Source organism: Myotis daubentonii, chromosome 16, assembly GCF_963259705.1.
Source record: "Myotis daubentonii chromosome 16, mMyoDau2.1, whole genome shotgun sequence".
Lineage (NCBI taxonomy): Eukaryota > Metazoa > Chordata > Mammalia > Chiroptera > Vespertilionidae > Myotis > Myotis daubentonii.
Window position 1 is genome coordinate 36,384,736 of NC_081855.1, and position 23,098 is coordinate 36,407,833.

General features: G+C 36.9%; 1 protein-coding gene across 1 annotated transcript in view; it reads right to left on the reverse strand.

Annotated features, from left to right (window-relative positions):
- VMP1 (vacuole membrane protein 1) overlaps positions 1-23,098 on the reverse strand; it is a 102,005-nt gene that overhangs the window by 40,393 nt on the left and 38,514 nt on the right. Inside the window, exons 6-7 of the mRNA XM_059669817.1 lie at positions 20,886-21,053; positions 15,944-16,075 (exon numbers count right to left, since the gene is read on the reverse strand). Of these exons, the coding sequence (XP_059525800.1) occupies positions 15,944-16,075; positions 20,886-21,053 (300 nt within the window). The remainder of the gene's footprint in view (positions 1-15,943; positions 16,076-20,885; positions 21,054-23,098) is intronic.

The following is a 23,098-nucleotide window of genomic DNA, read 5'->3' on the forward strand; positions in this document are numbered from 1 at the left end:
TTTAGAGTTCAAGATAATGTTTGTAGGCCCTGGCTGTACAGTTCAGTTGGTTAGAGTCTCATTCTTGATATACCTTGGTTGTGGGTTTGATCCCCAGTCAGGGCACATACAAGAAACAACCAATGAATGCATAAATAAGTGGAACAACAAACTGATGTTTTTCTCTCTCTAAAATAAAATTAAAAAATGATTGCAAAAGAGTATAGATTCTCTAGGTAGAATGATCTATTGCTTGCTTTTGTCACTGTCTAAAAATGGGACTATGATTTTCTTTTCTGTGGGGTCCAGAAAAACTAAAGACCCCAAAGTCATTAACCTAAAGGCGACTGTGCCTATAGTAGGTTCTATGGCACTTCCTCCACATTAACCCTTTCAAAATTATGTAATAATGATCAGTAAGATTTTTCACATAAAACTATATATAAGGAATATATAATCTTGGAACAATACACATTTCAGAGAGTTGTGCTCAAAATATGAGGCTAACAGCTATATCTGGGTCAAAATCAGGATTAAATGGATGTCTGCAGGTACTGATGTACTGGTTATAAAATTTACTCTGGAGAGATGAGGCAGTAAAAGTATTCTTTTAACTGCGGCACAACGAATATACAGTATGGTATACATATCTAAAATATACATCTTGATGAAACTTTACAATGAATACACCCATGTAACTACCACTAAGATCCAGATATAGAACATGACCAGAATTCCAGAAACCCCACTGGTGGCACTCCTAGTAATTACTCCTTACCCCAAAATAAACACTATCATTGACTTGTATTACACAGATGTAGCTTGCCTATTTTTGAACTTTACATAAATGGAATTAAACAGTAGGTTTTCTTTTATGTCTGGCTTCTATAGCTCCACATTATGTCCATGTGATTTATGTATGCTTACAACATGTAGCAATCATGAATTTCTTGCTGTTGCTGTATAGTATTCCATTGTATGAATATATCACACTTTATTTACTGTTGGTGAACATTGGGGCTATTATGAATAATGCTGCTATGAAAATTCCTGTACAAGTCTTTTGGCACATCTTCCTGTTGCACATAAATTTTCAAGTGGAATTGCTGTATCATAGGGTATGTGTATGTTTAACTTTAGTAGATAGTTCCAAACATTTATCAAAAGTGGTTATAACACAGATTACTCTTAATAGTGCTTCCATGTTGACAATTAATAATCTCAATTGAAAAAAAAATCTAAAGGATTTTCCTCTGCTACAGATGGTTCTAATGATTGTGTTTGTGGTAAACAGCAGTTCTGATAATTCAAATGAAGATTAAATAAATTCAAACATACAAACAAGAGGAAAAGAAAAGCTTTAAGTATTTTAAATGCTGAGTTATGAAAAAACAATATATATATGTATTTTGTTCACAGAATCATCATAGAAGACAAAGTTAGAATCTTTTCCCCAAACCAGAATTCTTATTTAAAAGCTATTAAATTGAACCAAATAAAGTTGGTAAACCACTACATGCAAGGTAATAAAAATACCGAGATAAGGACACAGTGGCCCAATCATTCATTCAACAAATGTTTATCAAGAGTTTATACCTGCCAAACACTACCACAGGAGCAGGGGATTCAACACTGAGTCAATCTGATAACAACCTGGACCCTCACACAGCTCACATTTTAGTGGGAGGAGAGAAAAATTATAGGATGGAGAGGCAGAGAAGGTATAATTTTAAATAAGATGGTCATATAAGACCTGACAGAAAAGGTGACATTTGATCAAAATCCTAAAGGAGGTGAGGGAATAAGCCAGGCTAAGAATTTAGTGAAAGCAAGTTCTAGCAAGTTTATTCGGTTGAGAGAGAAATAAATAATCCAGGGTGTGTATATGGGTGGTGGGTTGCAAGTGTTAAAGAGAAGGGGAAAGAGATGATGAACAACTCATGAAACCTACAATGCAAGGGAGAAAATGAAAAACAAAAAGGACAAAACGTTCTTATAGAGACAATACAAACACCAATCTACAGAGTTCTTGTGATATCAAAATGTTAGAGTACCGATTGCACTATCTTCAAACTTCTCTGAGCCAGTTTCTTATCTTTTCTATAAGATGGTGATAATAGCCGAAACCGGTTTGGCTCAGTGGATAGAGCGTCGGCCTGCGGACTGGAAGGTCCCAGGTTCGATTCCGGTCAGGGGCATGTGCCTGGGTTGCGGGCATATCCCCAGTGGGGGATGTGCAGGAGGCGGCTGATCGATGTTTCTCTCTCATCGATGTTTCTGACTCTCTATCTCTCTCCCTTCCTCTCTGTGAAAAATCAATAAAATATATTTAAAAAAAAAAAAAAAGATGGTGATAATAATACCTATCACCATGACCAGTAAGAAACAAAACTGATTATGGGACAAATTTGTTTAGAGTGAAGTTATATTACTAACTGTCAAAGATGAAAAAGGCTGAGAGCCAATGGAATAAGTATCTTGTCAGAATCCGTGGTCAGACATGAGCTCAGTTTTAATGCAATCTCACGACTCGGGGGATGATAGGCTTTTGTTTGTTTTTAATATAAAAATAGCAACATTTTAATATCGAGAAGAGGAGGGCTGCAAAGCAGGGAGGAGGAAAGAAAGGAAATGCATTAAGAATTGAAAATTTATCAAATCTGCCTTGTAGTACCACCAACTGGTTTATTAAACCCTCCATCACAAGAAGGTAGAGAGAAATAGCTGAGGTTACTACACTTGAATGCTAGTTCTTTTCTTTTTAATTTTATATTTCAATCACAGTTTATATTCAATACTATTTTGTATTAGATTTAGGTATACAGCATCATGGTCAGATAATCATACTTTACAAAGTATTCCAGAATTCTAATTCTTAATATATTCTTGTCTCCAGAAAGAGGAAATTTTTTAGTTATTTAGACCTATAATGGTTATCTCACTACTAATCTTAAAACTCATGAATAACGTATTAAACATAAAATATCTCTTGGGTAGTCTAGAAAGAAGGAATATATGGAAGAAGTAAGGTTTTCGGAAGCCTTTTCAGGGCTGAACATCAGTATTTGTTAACATTCTCAGATTTTAAAAAAAAGTATTTTTGGAAGTTCAGATAAGCATACTGTACAGTACTTTTTTCCTCCTTTTAATAGTCCAGCCAAATTAAAATGAAAGGCCAAGTAGCCTGCATTAAAATTGGCCAGTATCTGCTGCTTCCTTTTCCTCTGTCCATCTCTCTCCCTGTTGGAAAGAAACCTAATAGTAATTCTTAGGCAGGCAGGCAGGCAGGCAGGCATCTACTCCCATCAGTGCCTGCCTAGCCGCTACTTGAAAATGAGATGACTCTGTAGCCCAAGAACAACAGTGCTCTAGACACCCGGGGAAAATGTCTGAGTATGCAAGATTTATTAGAAATGACACACACAAGTAATAAAATTTTCTTTTCTTCTCTTTTTCCTGTCTGAAGTCAGTTATCTCCTCATGTGATCTGCTCATCTCACCAGAAAGGGCTTTTACCAATCTCAGTTGATGCTGGGGTGGGGGGGTAGGGGGGGCAGAGGAGGGGAAATCAAGTCCAATTTTTAGTACTTGACAACAGATTGTATTTTGGTTACAAGTAAGTAAGTAATAAATAACATTTATTTCCAGATTCAGACTGGAATCTAAAAAACAAAAAGCATATGATAAGCTGCTATGTATGTAACACAACAAAAACAGACCAAAGCTTTGCAAACTAAGTCAGTATGGAATTTATAAAACTGTCAGGGACAGGAAACTTAAGAGACTGAAAACAAAGGCTAAAGATAAATGGGATCTTCTCTATTATGAGAAATATGAGTAGTGGACTTCTTTCCCAGGACAGAACCAGTTCTACTTAATAGATTTATAAATAGCCCTGGAAAAAGGAGCAGAGAATTTAAGTTCCAAATCTACAGTGGAAATGAGAATTGCCAAATTTATGATAATAAATTGGCAGGTAAATTTCAATATGGACAAGAGTAAGATAATACATTTAGGGAAAATGTATTTAAATATAAAATAATGAGTTATAAAAGTTTTGAGATATGAACAAAGAAAAGGGAAATGGAAGCAGTCTCCAAGTAAACAGCTTATTGAAGTAAACAACTTATTAAAAACATTAGCAAATCAGAACTGTAGTTGTAGAAATCTGAAAAACATGAGTGTAGTAGCTTCCCTGGAAAATGATGTGCAGTTTTGATAACTTCATGGTAGGAAGGATATAGAAGAATTAGATAAACATTATTAAAGTACTCTAAGTGTTTGGGAGCTGTTAAATATAAAAAGTAAATGGTCACATTCTCTACAGCAGGTAAAAGGCAACTAACTGAAATCTGTAGAGTTATAAAAAGAGGAAAGGGGACTGTTAAATCTTACAAGAATGAGAGACAAATTTAAACAAATGCAAGCACTTCAACACTAATAAAAGAGAAAAATGGTAATTGGCGTACGACGATACCCTTTTCATTGGCTAATCAGGGCTATATGCAAATTAACTGCCAACAAGATGGCGGTTAATTTGCATATGCAGGCACAATGCAGGGAGGCGAAAGGGAAAGCAGGAAGAAGCCCCCTGCCACTGACAGTGATCAGAAACCCAGGGGGGAGCTAAGAACTGGGGGGCAGGGCAAAGGCGGCCCTGGGGCCGCCTTTGCCCTGCCCCCCAGCCATGATCGGAGAATCAGGCGCCTTTTCCACCCTGGCCAGTGATAGCAGGAAGTAGGGGTGGAGCCAGCGATGGGAGCTGGGCACGGTCGAAGCTGGCAGTCCCAGGAGCTAGGGGTCCCTTGCCTGGGCCTAAAGCGAAGCCCACGATCGCGGGGCCGCTGCAGCTGTGGGTCCCCGCTGCCCGGGCCGAACGCCTCAGCCAGAGGCGTCCTGCAGGGGCAGGGGCGGAGCCTGCGTGATCGCGGCGCCCCCCGCTGCCACTGCAGGTCCCCGCTGCCTGGGCCAGACGCCTAGGCCAGAGGCATCAGGCCTGGGCTGGGGGCAGAACCAGTGATGGAGGGAAATGAAGGTCCCCTGCCCAGGCCTGACGCCTCTGTCAGAGGGCAAGGGGCCGATCCTGCGATTGGAGGGTGATGGGGGTCAACGCCTGAGGGTTCCCAGTATGTGAGAGGGGGCAGGCTGGGCTGAGGGACACTCCCCCCCGCCCCACACCCAGTGCACGAATTTCGTGCACCGGGCCCCTAGTCTTTAAATAATAGGCTATGAATTTTATGAAGTTGTTATCTCAAGAAGTAGTAAAAATACAAATGTTTGCAAGTTTAAATAAATTAATTGATGCAGATTTATATCAGGGGAAAGGAACAAGGAATCTAGAATACATGTCTACTTCTGAGGGGAGCACTGGGTTGATTATCATGCCCACTTCCTGATCCACTACATAGTGCTTTAGTTTAAAAGCATGACAGCTCACCCTGGCCTAATTCAGTGGTTAGAGCACGGGCCAGAGCACTGAAGGATCTCGGGTTCGATTCCTAGTCAAGGGCAGGTACCTGGGTTGCAGGTTTGATCCCCACCCTGGTGGGAGGTAACCAATCAATGTGTCTCTCTCATGTTGCGGTTTCTTTCTCTCTCCACCCACCCCCCCTCCCCCGCCCCAAATCAATGGGAAAAATATCCTCTAGTGAAGATCAACAACAATAAAACAAAACAAACAAAAACATGACAGCTCATGTTTTTACCTTGTAAGGACCAAGAGAAATTTCCTTACATACTCAGCAAGAGAACTACAGATCTATTATTACAAACCACACACCCTATCTAATTAGAAACAAAAACTTCTGTAATATGAAATGAGCATAATGGAAATCCTGCCATCCATGTCTTATAAGAAACTCTGGTCTTGGGCCAGGACACCGGGAGCACTCAGCAGTTATAAGAGAATGTGGGTTTATATTTAGTGTGTTAACTGATTTGCAAACTCATGAGCAAAATCACAGCACACATAGTCTGTTGGTCCAAGTTTCAATGAAAGGAGCCTTTCTAAAGGCATTTTACAAAAGGTGTTTGAAACATAAACCTGAAAAAAAAAATCTTTAAATGAGTTTAACAAAGGTAACCTAATCCTTACCCCCTGCTTATTTTTTTCCATATCTGTAAGCAGGTGTGCAAATGAAAAGAAAAAAGCAGACATAAACGAAAACTATATTCTACTCCAATGCCAAAACAAACTAACATGAAAAACAAACATTTATTATTTACTGAGTTTTGTTAAAGACCAAGCTATATTAACCTCTTTTTTCCCCTTCATCTTAATATCATCTAATTTCAATTAGAATCACTTCATCAAAATAATTTTTCTATTTTAATTTGATTATTGAGAGTTAGTGAGCATTGCTAGAATATAAACAACTTTAAACTTCCATTATTTTGCATCCTTTCCTGTGAGGGGTAACTAAATCAAAATTTTTCCCATGTTCTTTCATCTAAATTTATTTTATTACAAAAACATTAGGCAGAATAAAAATTATTTTTAGGAGGTTGGACTTAAAAGTATTCATTAAATTTATTTAAAAAATATTTTTATTGACTTCAGAGAGGAAGGGAGAGGAAGAGAGAGCTAGACACATCAATGATGAGAGAGAATCACTTATTGGCTGCCTCCTGCACCCCCCCCCCCCCCCGCCCACTGGGGATTGAGCCTGCAACCCAGGCATATGCCCTGACCAGGAATCGAACAGTGACCTCCTGGTTCATAGGTCACTGCTCAACCACTGAGCCAGGCCAACTGGGCCATTAAATTAATTATTTAAGTAAAAGTCTGCTGAGATGAATACAGAAATGCACAATTAAAAACAAATTGATTCAGGAATGTATAATGAATAGACAATTTCCTAGAGACCATTCATTCAATAACTTGCATCAAGTTATAGCTCTCTGTCCTGTTCAGTTAGTTACTATTATAAGGATGGGTTAAAGAAATAGAGAAGAGCAAGAAAACAAAGAAAGATAAAAAGTCTGGGAGTGGGGTGGAGAAAAGAGTTTATTTTTTTAAAAATTTATTAATTGATTTGAGAGAGAAAGGTGAGAGAGGGGGTGGGGGAGAAGGAGAGAAATTTGTTGTCCCAATTATTTATGCATTCATTGGTTGTTGATTCTTGTATGTGCCCAGACCGGAGATCGAATCCGCAACCTTGGTGTATGGGAACGATGCTCTATCAGTTGAGCCACCCGGCCAGGGAAAAGAGTTTAAATAAAGTAAAAGTTTCCTGAGAAAGCAAATAAAATGAGGCATTAAGAATTCCACCATAAATCGTGCTAAGTGTGTTTAGAGATCACAACTGTGTGTTATGTGCGACTGAGAGCACTCTGCCTCCTGGCGACCCTATGAATGAGTGGCATCCAAATGTCCTGTCCTCAGCAGACAGCCTGCTCAGCTCCGGGGGACGCCTGCCTATGGCTGCTTTTACGGACTGCAACTACAGAATTGCTTTAAATGCGACCTTTTCTTGTGGAACCAAATGCAAGTCAGTGACTTTCATGTACCAAAGCCACTCTGCTGTCAGTCGCAATATCCTGCAACAGAATCCTTCAAGAGAGACCACTGAAAATTGCTTAATCTTGATGGTACTTTGTGGTAAAATCATGAGCCAGCTCGAAAGAAGAAAGGCCTGCCTTTTCAAAAACTAAATGTTGTTGGGTGTGGTTGGATGATTCTGAAAAGAGAAACTACAGTAAGCCTTGGCCTTTACATGATAAAAAAAACGTGTTTAAGGTGTCTCTGATGCTCATTAAGGCAACACTTACCAGTTTAACCCTTTGCAAACAAGCAAGAGATCATGAGAGCCGGAAGCTTTTCTGTGGAACTCCTGACACAACACAAACCATAGCAAAGCTTAATGCAAACCCTCTAGAGTCCACGTTGACAAATTCTTTAACAAGCCCTGTGGTTACAGGGAAGCTGGTTTCACTCTGACTCACTCCTACTCAAATAGTTTACTGGAAATGAAGGGGAGGGGGAATTTTCAGAGAAGTCATGTGATGGCCAGACAAACCACAGCCAGCAAAGGTTCAACAGAGTCAAAAACAGGTCCCAGCAACAACTGACACCCAGAGTGTTCAGATGGCACTAAATTAGATGAGAATGAGTCCTGGTGGGTTTCAGATCATCCACACCAGGGACTCTTTCATAAATCTCTGTATGTAAAGGAACAGAAACTTCACAAGGGGAAAAACCAGCAGGCATTGACATGGTGTGGGCAGCTACAAACACTTCATAGGAAAATGTGCTTAACAGAGAATAGCATCAAAGGAACGTTAAAGCACTTAAGTGAGTGTATAAATAATCATTATTAAATGCTTTCCCATAGTCTCTAAACTCAAATGATCAAACAGATATTCTATCATCAAAAGAATGTCTAAAGAACCTTTAATTATCCCCGTCTATGAGGGGGATATTCATTGGGTAATGCATAAAAAAAAATGCACTGGCCATAAGAATGAGAACTACCATTGTAATGAACAAACTTTATTTTGGTGCTATGTGTTTTCACTAATAAAAGAACGTAAATAACTTAACATTTCTAAACAGGATAAAAATTCTATTAAGCTAATAAAAGTTTTGTGTCCTTAAATATATTTAACACAAATTAGTAAGTGAAAAGATATTAGTATTTAAACTTAATTGGAATTTAACTTCAATAAATCAGACAAGTGGCAAGTTTTAATTATTATGTTTTACTCCTCACCTGAGGATATGTGTTTGTTTTTCTTTTAATATATTTTTTATTGATTTCAGAGAGAAAGGGAGAGGGAAAGAGAGAGACAGAAACATCAGTGATGAGAGAGGATCATTGATCAGCTGCCTCCTGCATGCCCCCTACTGGGGATCGAGCCTACAACCCAGGCGTGTGCCCCTAACCAGAATCAAACAGGGTACCCTTCAGTCCGCAGGCCGAGGCTCTATCCAATGAACCAAACTGGCCAGGTCTGAGGATATGTTTTTATTAATTTTTAGTGAGAGAGAGAAAGAGAGAGAAAGAGAGAGAGAGAGAGAGAGAGAGAGAGAGAGAGAGAGAGAGAGAGAGAGAGAAATGTCGATGTGAGAAACATAACTGGTTGCTTTCTATACACGCCTCCAATGGGAATCAAACCTGTAATCTCGGTATGTGCCCTGACGGGAAATCGAACCTGCAACCTTTTGGTGTATGGAACGACTCTCCAATCAACTGCAGGGAACAAGTTTTAATTAATTTAAATACTGAAGCCCTAAACAAAAGCTAAAAAATGTTCCCTTAAAATAAGATTAAGCCAAAACCGGTTTGGTTCAGTGGATAGAGCGTCGGCCTGCAGACTGAAGGGTCCCAGGTTCGATTCCGGTCAAGGGCATGTACCTCGGTTGCGGGCACATCCCCAGTAGGAGATGTGCAGAAGGCAGCTGATCGATGTTTCTCTCTCATCGATGTTTCTAACTCTCTATCTCTCTCCCTTCCTCTCTGTAAAAAATCAATAAAATCAATAAAAAAAAAAGATTAAATTCAGAAACTATAAAATAGCCTTTGAGGAAATATTTAACCTAACAGACTCATGAATTATATATACTCAAGAGAAAAACAAGCAAGTCAATATAAATGTGGAGGAAAAAAATTGCATTCTTTTAAAAAATAAAGTTTTAAGAAATTTCAATTTCTGACTTAATTCTCAATTTTCTATATTGATAGTAATAATATGAATCAAAACGGCATTGGCCCTGGCCAGTGTGGCTCAGTTGGTTGAGCATCCTCCCATGCAACAAAAGGTCAACAGTTTGATTCCCATTTAGGTTTGATTCACATGCCCAGGTTGCCTGGCTCTATCCTGGTAGAGGGGGTGCAGGAGGCAGCCGCTTATTTCTCTCCTTCTCCGTTCTTCTCTTTCTAAAAATAACTTTAAAAAATATTAAACATGGCATGGTACTGTCACCGGAAAGGGGTTCTGGCCCTTAGCAGGTCTGCCTAGGGCCAGCTGGTAGTGTGTGTGAGTTCCTGAGTTCATACAAGAATAATTTCACATCACGAGTCCAGATGAATTTTAGAGGACACTTATTAAAGCAGGGGACAGTGGAACAAGAAAGGGCTGGTGAAATCGGCCGAGGCTGGTCTGCTTTGGCTCACTAAGAAGTAAGAGAGCCGAAACCGGTTTGGCTCAGTGGATAGAGCGTCGGCCTGCGGACTGAAAGGTCCCAGGTTCGATTCCGGTCAAGGGCATGTACCTGGGTTGCGGGCATATCCCCAGTGGGAGATGTGCAGGAGGCAGCTGATCAATGTTTCTCTCTCATTGATGTTTCTAACTCTCTATCTCTCTCCCTTCCTCTCTGTAAAAAATCAATAAAATATATTAAAAAAAAAAAAAGAAGTAAGAGAAAAGGGGATATTGGGGACAGGATCGGGGGTTTTGCCCAGAACAACCTGCCACTGCCCACTGCTGCCCTGGTTGTAAATCTTTAGGGTCCCTGTGAGTTTAGGAGATGTATGTCTGTGGGAGAAGAAGAGGGGAAGAGAAGGAGAAAAGGGCAGACGTGCTCCCAGGAGAACATAGTCACCAATGATACATCTGATAAGGGATTAATATCCAAAATGTATAAGGAACTTATAAAACTCAAGACTGAATCCAATTTAAAAAATGGGCAAGGACCTAAACAGATACTTCTCCAAAGAGGACATACAGATGGCCAAGAGACATATGAAAAAAAAAAAAATGCTCAACATCTCTAATCATCAGAGAGATGCAAATTAAAACCACAATGAGATCACTTCATACTCCTCAGAATGGCCATCATCAATAAATCAACAAACAAGTGCTGTCCAGGATGTGGAGAAAAGGGGACCCTCCTCACTGTTGGTGGTAATGCAGAGTGGTGCAGCCACTGCGGAAAGCAGTATGGAGTTACCTCAAAAAATTAAAATGGAACTGCCTTGGGCCCAGTGACTGCACTTCTGGGAATATCCAGAGAAACCAGAAACACTAATTCGAAAGAATATATGATGCCTCTATTCCCTGCAGCATTATTTACAATAGCCAAGGTTTGGAATCAGCCCAAGTGCCCATCAGTAGATGAGTGGATAAAAAAGCTGTGGTATATTTATACAATGGTATACTACCTGGCTATAAAAAAGAAGGAAATCTTACTTTTTGTGATAGCATGGATGGACCTGGAGAGTATTATGCTATGTGAAATAAGTCAGTCAGAGAAAGACAAATACCATATGATTTCAGTTATATATGGAATCTAAAGAACAAAATAAACTAACAAAATAGAAACAGACTGAGAGCTGTCAGAGGGGAGGAGGGTTGGGGGGGGGGGAGCTGGGTGAAAAAGGTGAAGGGATTAACAAAAAACAAACTCATAGGCACAGACAACAATATGGTGATTACCAGAGGGAAAGATAAGTGAGGAGTTAAAAGAGGGTACAGGGGGAATAAATGATGATGGAAGGAGATCTGACTTTGGGTGGTGGACACACAATACAATATACAGATGATATATTATAGAATTATACACCCGAAACCTATGTAATTTTATTAACTAATGTCAACCCAATAAATTTAATTAAAAAATCCAGAAACTATAAAATAGCCTTTGAGGAAATATTTAACAGACTCATGAATTATATTCAAAAGAAAGCCAAATTAGTCAATACAAATATAGAGGAACAACTTGCATTTTCTAAACTCTAAAAAAATTTTTTTTATCCTCACCTGAGACATCGATCAGTTGACTCCCATATGCAACCCCAACAGGGAATCAAACTGAAATCTAGCTATGTACCCTGACCAGAATGGAACCCGAAACCTGTGTACCGAGTTGGAGGTACAGGATGACACTCCAACCAACTGAGCCATCTGGCCAGGGCTCAATTTCTTATTTGACTTAATTCTTAATTTCCTATATTGATAGAAATAGTAAGAAACAGTTTCACACAGTCAGCAACCTACCATTTTGTAAATAAAGAATCCAAGTAGTGAGGTCACTTGGACAGACAGCATTTAGGAAAGCACACTTATTCAAACCATATTCTTCCAAGTAAATATGTACGACATTCCTACTCTATTGTGTCAGCTTTAAACACAAAAAACCACAGTCACCTCCATGATCCCATTCCTCATTACTTCAATACTGGCTGCCCTAATCTTTTAGGACACATCAAGCAAATAAATTACTTTATTTTTCAAACTCTTATTCCTAATGCCTTTACTTTTCCCTTTCCTTTGGTTATGCAGCTTAAAGAATAAACAAGTTATCATAGGAACCTTCATTTGTTTCTAAAGTATAGCATTTTACTAATGTTGTTTTACTGGATGTGAATTAAAAATTATGTCATTTGGTATAATGTCTTTTACATTATCTTTAATGCTTGCTCTCAGATGATTATTAAACTAAAAGATGCAAAACTGCTCAATCTTTCTTCTTTTTAAAAAATGTATTTTTATTGATTTTAGAAAGGAAGGGAGAGGGAGAGAGTGATAGAAACATCAATGATGAGAGAGAATCATTGATTGGCTGCCTCCTGCATGCCCCCCAACTGGGGATCAAGCCCATAACCCAGGCATGTGACCTTAACCGGAATCGAACCCAGGACCCTTCAGTCTACAGGCCGACGCTCTATTCACCGACCCAATCCAGCCAGGGCTTCTTGTTTTTTAAAATTTATCTTTATTGTTCAAAGACTTAGAAATGTCCCCTTTGTTTTTTCCTCCCACTGACCCCTTCCACCCAATCTTTCTTCTTAATGATTTGAAATCTCAATAATTTCTATGTTCACTACACTTTTACATTTTATTTTACAGTAGAGTAATATGAAGTGAACATATTTCATGTAATGCTACGTTTTCTCTCTCACTTGATTATTTCTTAGTTTATTCCAAGTATCTACCTCATGAGTAATGTGTGCAAGACCAGGCAGGCATTATTGAAAATGCACACATTTTTTTTTGGCATCCCCTTAAGGAGCTTACAGATTCCTGAGAGAGATGAGAAAAGTTCATAAATAGTTTTAAAATAAGGTAGCAAGTGAAAAGTACACAAGAAAGATAAAGAAAAAGACAATACCCAGGGGTTGGGAAGACTTTTGAGTAGCAAAGTTCTATGACCAGAGGTAGTTTTCAGAAAAAACAAACAAACAAAAAAAACAAAAAACAAAAACAAAAACAAAAAAACGAACGAAAAAGACTAGTTAAGAGGAGATTTATTAGGAAGTTGCTGGAAATGTTCAGGGACCTAGTAATTAAGGTCTGAACCAGGAGCGGGAAGAGAAAGGAGAAGACATCTCACATCCATATTTCTTTTTCTCTCTCTCTCCCTTCCTCTCTTTCTAAAATCAATAAAAACATATCCTTGGATGAGGATTAAAAAAAAAAACACACAAAAAAAGAATGACTAGATAAGGGAGGAAAGGAGGGAGTCAGGTGACCTAACTTTTACAAATGATGCTAGAATTGCTGAAGGTCATAGGAAACTACATTCATTCATGTCTACCTCCCACAGACATCTAGTGAAAACATGACAGAAAGCCAAGAGCAAAAGGAAGTCAGCTTGGTGGAAAAATACTGCCTAATCTCAATACTGAACTCATGAAAATAAGTTAGGTAGCAAAAGGAATCAGTTCAAATATATGTGTTAATCTCCCCCCCTCCCCCCCCCAAAAATATCTATGGTACAAAATCCAACTATCAGTCAACACTGGAATTTAAGCAAATACTTAGCTTTAAAATTGTTACCTAGTAACAACTTCCTAGTAAAAGCATACACCCTTTATCCTAGTTGGAGAGCACATGGTAAAGCAATGAGAGCCAAGTATTTTTTTCACTCTTCCTGCTGATAAACTTATTCTACCAAAGGAATAAAAAACACACTTTCTACCTAAGTCTCAGGCAATCTTAAAATTCAAATACCCATTCATAATTATTCATTTTACTTACTTTGCTGTTTTAGTTACTGTTACCTTCTCTATATTTTATTGCTCCCATCAAATTGGGGGTTTACAGAATACATGTATCTATAAGGAAATTCCAACACCAAAGTTAGATTAACTTTTGGGTCTTTGTGAAAACTGATTACTGTAAGAACTTTTAAATCACAATCAGTAATATATAAATAAAAAGATATCAGTAAGCTTGGCCGGCATGGCTCAGGGGTTAAGCGCCAATCTATGAACCAGGAGATCACGGTTCAATTCCCGGGGTCAGGGCACATGCCGGGTCGTGGGCTCGATCCCCAGTGTGGGGCATGCAGAAGGCAGCCAATCAGTGATTCTCTCTCCTCATTGATGTTTCTCTCTCTCTCTCTCTCCCTTTCCCTTCTTCTCTGAAGTGAATATATATATATATATATATGATGCCAGTAAAATTATAGCTTACAAATAAAAACTTAATATCTTTAAAAATACTACCAATAACTATTTATAAAGGTATAATATGCAATTTATAATAGTAAAATATAAGTCAAAACTAAATTAAAATCACTGGGAAAACAATGTTGGAATATACAAATAGCTAATTATCTGAAAAAAAGAAAGTTAGGTCCCTACATTATATGGCAGGTAAAATATTGTAATAAATTAAAGATTTAACAATATGTATCTATATCTATATATAAGCCAAGTGATTGGAACGACTGGTCGCTATGATGTGTACTGCAGCAGCCAACTGCCCCCAATCGGTACCCCCACCCCGACTGGGAGTGGGGCTGGCCAGCCAACCTCCTGCATCCCCTCCCCCCTGCTGACCCGGCCATGATGGGGCCAGCCAGACCCCACCCATGCATGAATTCATGCACCGGGCCTCTAGTAAAATAATTAAGTCATAAAAATACTAAAAGAAAATAGAACTAAATATTTACTATATAATTATAAGGGTTCAGGAAGATAATTTTAGGGATTATTTTAAAAGAAAAAGTCTAAGATACTGATATAAAAAATGTAAATTTCTCTATTCTAAAAGGAAAACAAAGCTCAATAAACAACATGGGGAAAATACTGACAGCATATGACAAAAGAGATCTCCTTAAAAATGTCAATTGATAAGAAAATGAAAAATATACTAAATATAAAAAATTGATAAATGAACCAGTTAAAGTTTTTTCTTTTTTTATCTGTATTTTCAACATTTTATACAAGAAACTTTGTAATAAAAAGCAAAGATGCAGAAAATATTTGATGGCACTGAAAAATGTTCACAGTATGACTTTATATTTAAAACAAGTCACAGAACAATAAATAGAATATGACTCACTGTTATAAATATTTATAGAGAAAAAGACTGAAGGATGGAGGGATTAATTTTAAGTAGATATATTTATCAGTTGTCTACAATGAGCTGTGTCACTTCATAATAAGAGCACGATCTTAAAAGTCAGTATCAAATGTCTATTATATGTGGGGGGAAACTTGAGCCTAATATGTACAGTATGATCATAGTTTTTATTTTAAAAAGTTATAAATGCAAAGAAAACAGCTTAGAATTACAGGATCATTATCCTACTTTGGGGAGTAGGTAGGTATGTGGGTTTTCACTTTTAATACTTCTAGAATGCTTCAATATTATTACTACAAACACTTATATAACTTAAAAGATGAAAATCTGGAAAATATAACAGAAGCAAAGAGCCTCAGATTAAATTTTTTTTAAACGGTACCTGATTTAAAAAGAAAATTACAAAAAATTCTCTTAAATTGTTATACATTTATTTGCATTGTGAAAACCTTAAAAACAAAACAACAACAAGGTGTTTTAGCTGAGTCTGAGTTGTCTTGTTGATGCTTTCTATGTTTCCCTATTCTAAAATCAAGATGATAACCACTTGTATATTTCATCTTTTCTGAATGTTCTATCCCAAACCATGTGTAATTTTGTTTTCACACTGGCAGTCTTCCTCAAAGAAACTATTAACAAATTCACCTTAATCCTAAGCTCTTTAGGGATAATTAAAATATTCTATTTATTCCAACCCCCACACTGTTCTTACTTGCGCAGCCTCTGCATGCTCCAGCATCTCTTCAAATTCCTGATACTCTTCATCATCTGGTTCAGCACCTGAGAGTCGAGCTGCTCTGGCCATGAAATACGGGGGCAACTCTCCAATTGCTGTACCGACACCCTATGTTAAAAACCAAAAAAATCACGTAAGATTCTGTTCTCAACACAGTGACACTAAACACATCAAATCTATATTTTTCGATATCACCAAAAGCATATGAAGATGTAGGTATCAGTGAGAAAAGCATATACTAGTACATAACTAGGAGGGTAGGAGTTTGAATCCCGGCCCCAATACTGACCAAGGCAATGCCAGGCAATATGCTATACATAAAAATGTCAGACAATCCTGGTGTATTACTGACACTAAATTAATGTTAGTTCTCTTGCATATCTACTTATACTTTATTTTTTTATAATCCTCACACAATTATATGTATTTTTTATTGATTTTTAGACAGAGAGGAAGGAAGGAAAGAGGGGGGGGGGGAGAGGGGAGAGAGAGAGAGAGAGAGAGAATCATCATCAGTTGCCTCCCATTAAGTGCCTCGAATGGGGATGACATCTGTAACAACTTTCTGGTGTATGGGATAAGGCTCCAACCAACTGAGCCACCCAGCCTGAGCTCTATTTATACTCCATTATTTTTGTCATTTCTCCCCCTTTTAAAATATTCAAATGACTTGGTAATGAGCATTCACTGGTATAGCTATTAGACATATATTTTCTAGGAAATCTGATATTTAGAATGTCGCTTTAATCCCAACTGAACTTTTTAGTGCAGAGTTAAAATTTTTAACAAACTGGTCAGAAAGCCCCTTGAAAACAACATTAGGATGAATAAATTTTAACCACAGGAAAAATGTTTATATCTCCTTAGGACACTGAGTGACTCATGTTTTAGTCTCTTTGTAGATTCTTGTTTTTGAAGATAAATTTTTTTCTCAACCAACTCAACATATAAGGATAAAAACAAAGGTAAAAGAATCAGGAACTTGCTTTGAACTTAAATGGCTCAAATACAGCATAGGTAATACAGCAAGAGGCATACAGCCTCCAGTAAAATTCTCAACTTTGAGCCATCCTTCTCTGCCCTGAGTCAGAGTAAATGAAAAATGCATTTGCTAGTTCTAAAAATCAATGTTAGGCCTTTCTGTTTGCTCTGTCCTTGACAAGAGTCCCCAAGGTACATAATCAAATTCAAAGATTTTGTGTTCACAGTGCTACATTCCTATGTGTAGAATCAATGATCTCCAAGTGAAACTGCACTACCCACATGGGAATCAAGAGTTCTGAAGCAAGAATAAGGCTATAGTTAGTTAAAAAACAGAGAGAAGGGAGAAGAGCCATATATAGAGAAGATAAAGGAACAAAACAAATCCTACTTTACTAAACAGGAAAAGTTAAAGTTAGTCAACTTTGGAGTGTGTAAGTAGACCAACTTACTATTTTAAAAACTGGCAACAAAGAGAAAGATCAATTATTTATCCTGTCTTACCTATATGAAAGATATCTCAGGGTAATTAAATTGCTGATAAAGAGAAGTTTCTCTTTATAAAGTATTTTAGTCAATAACTAAAAAAAAAAATGATATAATTGGGATACCCCTATTTTATAACTCCTAATAAAATAATGAACATATAATAATAGTGCTAATATCACACACAAAAAAGACAACCAGACACTACTGCACCTCATGACAGAAATACACAAGGCTCTGAAGTATATTCTTTCCAGAAAGAAATTTTTTTCAAGCCTCTCAATCTAACTATCAACTCACAGGAAATATAGGGAACATAGAAACATACTTAAATTATGCCAACTGGAATACAATCAGTAAAATTAGGGCTGTGGGAAACTACACTTGACAAACAATCCAATTTCAATAACAAATAAATTTGAAAAGAAAATCAAAGAAATAAACACAACCAAAAAAATTTGAATACTAATGGTTCAACTAATTTGAAGAGACTATTCCTAATTTCTCTTAGGTGTTTTTTTAAAGTCCTATAGTTGATATATTTACAGATGAAATGTGATATGTTATCTAGGTTATGCTTCGTGATAACTGAGAGCAGAATGAGGAGGGGAATATATAAAATAGTATTAGCCAGGAGTTAATATTAGCTGAAGTTGGGGAACAATATGTTGAATTAATAATGTAATTCTATGCACTTAAATTTTTTCCCATAACGAAAAGTAGAAAAGTTAACTGTCATATTTTATTTAAAACATGAACTTCTCTTAAAACTTAAGTCAAATGTTCAATAGTTTTGAAAGCAATCATATGATTCAAACTCATGACAAGATTCCTTAAAGTTAAAAAGTAATAATGAATTGAAATGAAGTAAAGAGCTACATGTCTTATACTTAATTGACCACACATTACACAAACATACATACACACACACACACACACACACACACACACACTTTAAAAAATGTGTTTTTATTGATTTTGGAGAGAGGAAGTGAGAGGGAGAGAGATAGAAACATCAATGATGAGAAAGAACCATCGATCCACTGCTTCCTGCATGCCCCTCCTGGGGATTGAGCCTGTAGCCTGAGCATGTGCCCAGAATGGGAATCAACTGGTGACACCTTGGTTCATGGGTCGACGCTCAACCACTAAGCCACCTCAGCTGGACTCACTCTCTTGATAGTGACTTCGATGCACAAGGTTTAAATGTTAGTAAAATTCAATTAATCAATTTTCCTTTTGTTACCTAACCTTTTGGTGTTACATTTATGAAATGATTGCCATTCTGGCTGGTATGTCTCAGTGGTTGAGCGTCGACATAGGAACACAGAGGTCATGGTTTCGAGCTGGATCCCAGTGTGGGGGGGTGCAGGAGGCAGCCAATCAATGATTCTCTCTCATCATTGATTGGTGTTTCTCTCTCTCTCTCCTCCCTTCCTCTCTGAAATCAATAAAAAATATATTTTAAAAAAATGATTGCCAAATTCAAAATCATGCAGATTTTTCTCTATATTTTCTTCAAAGAGTTTTACAGTTTTAGCTCTTAAGTTTATGCATATGATGCATTTTGAGTTAATTTTTGTCCAGCTTCATTATTTTGCATGTGGATATTCAGTTTTCCCAGCACCCTTTGTTGAAATGACTGTCCTTACAAATGTTGAGAACAAAGGGAACAAATTTAGACAACTTGACATGTGCTACATTTTTCATATGACCCAAGACAGTCGTCAAAAAAGGAAATACGAAAAGCAAACAAACATTCAGCCAATTAGTCAGTATTTATTTATTTATTATTTTTTAAAATACTTTTTTCATTGATTTTTAGAGAGAGAGGAAGGGAAAGGGAGAGAGAGAAAGAGAGAGAAACATCGATGTGAGAGTGGAACATCAATCAGCTGCCTCTTGGACACCCCACACTGGGGATTGAGCCCTCAACCGGGCATGTGCCCTGACCAGGAATTGAACCAGCAACCTTTCGGTGCACAGGATGACACCCAGTAACTGAGCCACACTGGCCAGGGCATTCAGTATTTATTGACATTCTTGTATATGTGAAAAGTCTAACACTGAGTGCTGTAGGGGTAATAAATTTAACGCCCAGTCTGTATTTTTTAGGAGCTTAACATTTGTTTGGGGAAGTAAGCCACTGTATGAACCAAGTTGACTAATTTAAGGCATGAATGAAAAGCCAGGCCAAATGAGCACTTCAGACAGTTGCACTGTGCGAGTTTGTAGGAGGCAGTTACCACTGCCAGTTGGGATGGAAGCTTTTCTTTATTGGCATTGGTGTTAATCCAGCTACATAAATCATTTTTGAAAGAACAAAAGAAAAATAGAAAACTAAAGTCTATATACATAGCCCCTTTCTAGCATGTTCCAAGTATCTCCTGTTATTTTAATAAAACATTTTCATCAAAAGACTAATATGGTCAAATTTAAAAAACACAGGCAACTAGTACAATGAATCTGTTTCCAGTGTTTATAAAAGAGTAACAGGAAACATGACAATTTTTCCTGTCTTTCATATTCAGCAAGTTCAATGTATGGCACTTCCCTTATAATTCTTTTAAAATACAACATAACTGCTACCACATAAATGTCTTTGAAAACTCTGCCTCTTCTGTGGGCATAGAATTCATATTCCTCTTCATTTTAGTTAAGATTTTTAAGTGACGTGTTCCACAATTTTTATTTTATAAGAAACTGTTAGTGAAAAAGTTACAGGTAATATATAACTTAAATGCAAATGACGAATTAAAAAAGAATTGAAATAGTAATAGAAAGTTTTGAGCAAATGAACTATTCCTCAATGATAGACACCTGAATAAATTTAAGCACATAAAAAGAGTGTTTTGTATGGGTTAAAATACATTTTGCTAATGAACATGTACTCCAAAAACTTCCTAAAATATACTGAAGCAAATAATAAAAAGAAAACATCAGTACAACTGAAAGTAAGATCACAATATATAACCATAGAGTCTGATGCCTCCATTACAGTAAAGCTTGGTTTACAAAGAAATGTTTCACCCTACTTTAGTATTATAACAATTCAGAGAATAAAATGAGTCCTCTAAGAATAAATACTAAGTGTTTAAATTTAGGAGACAGACATAACATTTACCAATCTGAGACTAACATATAAGCACCTGCTGTGTGTTTATCAAATATAAACATTGGTGAAATTTTACAAAATTGCATCATCCATACTATTTGTCCCTGCTATTGTCTACTTGGCATCAATTGCTTCATGGTACCTATGGCTCTGTGCCTTCTTTTGAATGTCATTAATGAATAGAAAAGGCTCTAAAGGATTTGTTTTACTTGGAAGTAGGCAGCTGATGACTTAATTATCTGCTGACTTGGTATATGTCTGGATCCAAGTTCAATGAGGTACAACAAACTATACAGGCAGATACACTTTAGACAAATATAAGAACAGATATCTTACCCACATGCAGGCCTCAATCCTAACTTTTGAGATGATGCTCCACAAAGAAACGGATCCTTCAATGCCCTCTTGGTCTGGACAAATAATCTGATCAGGATAGGGTGGTTCAGGGAAATTAACTGAATTGCATTCGTAAGCAGCTAATGTAACTGAAGCTATATGCGGACCCTGTAAAACAAATACGAGAAACCTAGTTAGAAATATTAATGAAAAGGGAATCATCAATATTCATGCTATTTTAACAGTACTTTAATTGCTATATATTAACGGAAAAACCTCAGCTTTAAAAGAATAATAATCTATTTAACTAAATATTTAATGATACAGATGGTAATTTGAAACACTCCTTCCCAAAAGTTCCTCCTGGCTTGCTTAAAAACAAACAAACCGATTTATTGATAATGTACATACAGTAATAGTCATTTTTCTGGGTCTATATTACATTAGTTTTGAAAAATATATTCAGCTGTACAATAGCGAGTCAAGATATAAAACATCTCCATCATTGCAAAGAGTCCCCTTGTGCCCTTTTGTAGTCAATCTCCCTTCCCCAACACTAGCCCCTGGAACCCATATCATTCTTGGGTTGGTTCTGATTTTGTTTACCCATATTTTCATTTGTAGGTTACATTCCCTTTGATAAAAACTTTCTGTGCTGCTATTCTGTTAGGCATAATTTGAGAATATTACTTTATGTCCTTATAAACAGTTGGTGAAGTAACTACCTCACTTATATTTTAATCATATAGATTTAAATGGATTAATAATGTAATAAAGCCTTAAACAAGGGTTCCCAAATACACATGTATGCTGAGGTGAGGTTTCTGCAGAAGAATCAACTAGGCCCTAGTTACTAGGGAGTTTGTTAAAAATACAACTTCCTGTTTGGCTGGCATAGCTCAGTGGTTGAATGTTAACCTATGAACCAGGAGGTCATGACTCGATTCCTAGTCAGGGCATACTAGTATGCTTGGGTTGGGTGCTCGATCCCCAGTAGAGGATGTGCAGGAGGCAACCAATCTATGATTCTCTCTCGTCATTGATGTTTCTATCTCTCTCTCCCCAAACAAAAACGAAACAATAGGTAGGAGTGGGAACCTGCATGCTAATAATGAAGCTCCTTTAGAGTTTCAAATAGGTGATGTTCTATTAGGCTGGGTTTAGGAATCATTGGGAAAGTAGTGAATTAAGGCTTAGAAAATAAGCAACCTCAGACGAGTCACTTAACTTCCTAGGCTTCAGTTTACTCATCTGCAAGGCAAGAGAATTAGACTCATTATATGGTTTTATCCAGCTCCAAAAACTCCAAATATAATTAAATATATCAATAAAATCCAATGCTGATTTCCAAAGTTCTCATGAAGTATAAGACCTAAAAGTTGTATACTCTTAACATGTTGCTCTAACACCCACGGTATAAGTATTCACTTTAAAGCATAAGCATAACTTCTAGAGCCAGATGTTCTGGTGTAGGCTCTGGCCTCTGCCACTTAACTTTTGAGTCTTGCTTTCCTTATCTATACAATGGGAATATAAAATACCCCAGGATCTACATCCTGGGGATGTTGTAAAATTTAAATTAGTCAATTCATATAAAGTGTTCATCCTAGGACAGGGATGGGCATATAGTAAACCTTCAAAAAGTACCAGCCATTAGGTGTTGTGAAGAAAAATACTGTATTTGTAGAATTATATATACATATACACGTGTATGCATATAGAAGTATACATACAATAAGTGATCTCTGTATATAAGTGTCTTTCACATAGTGAAAGAATTTGTGGTTCAAAGACTGCATAATATCCAGTGAAAAAATAAGACACTAAAGAAATCCTACTGCTATCAAGATAAAATGTTATATAAAACAAAATTTTTTGTTGCATGTTAATGTGAAAAAAGATATTCATAAATCTAAGTTACATTTCTCCCTAAATGAAATAGGTATTTTTGTTCAAATAAAATTCAAGAAATGAAGGTCTACTCTTAGCACTGAATCAATTAGTTATTAGGTTTTTCTGAACCTATGTGAAGAATTTTTTAGTTGGTTCCTCTTTTTCTTGACTTTTAATTCCTAGAAGTCCATAAATAGTAATATTTAAGTTTTAAAAATAATTATAGTATGTTTTTTAAAAGAATGCTTTTGAGTATTCAGGTCTTAACAAACGTTAGCCATGAAATCTACAACTGCTCCTTTGAATACTATGTGCATAAG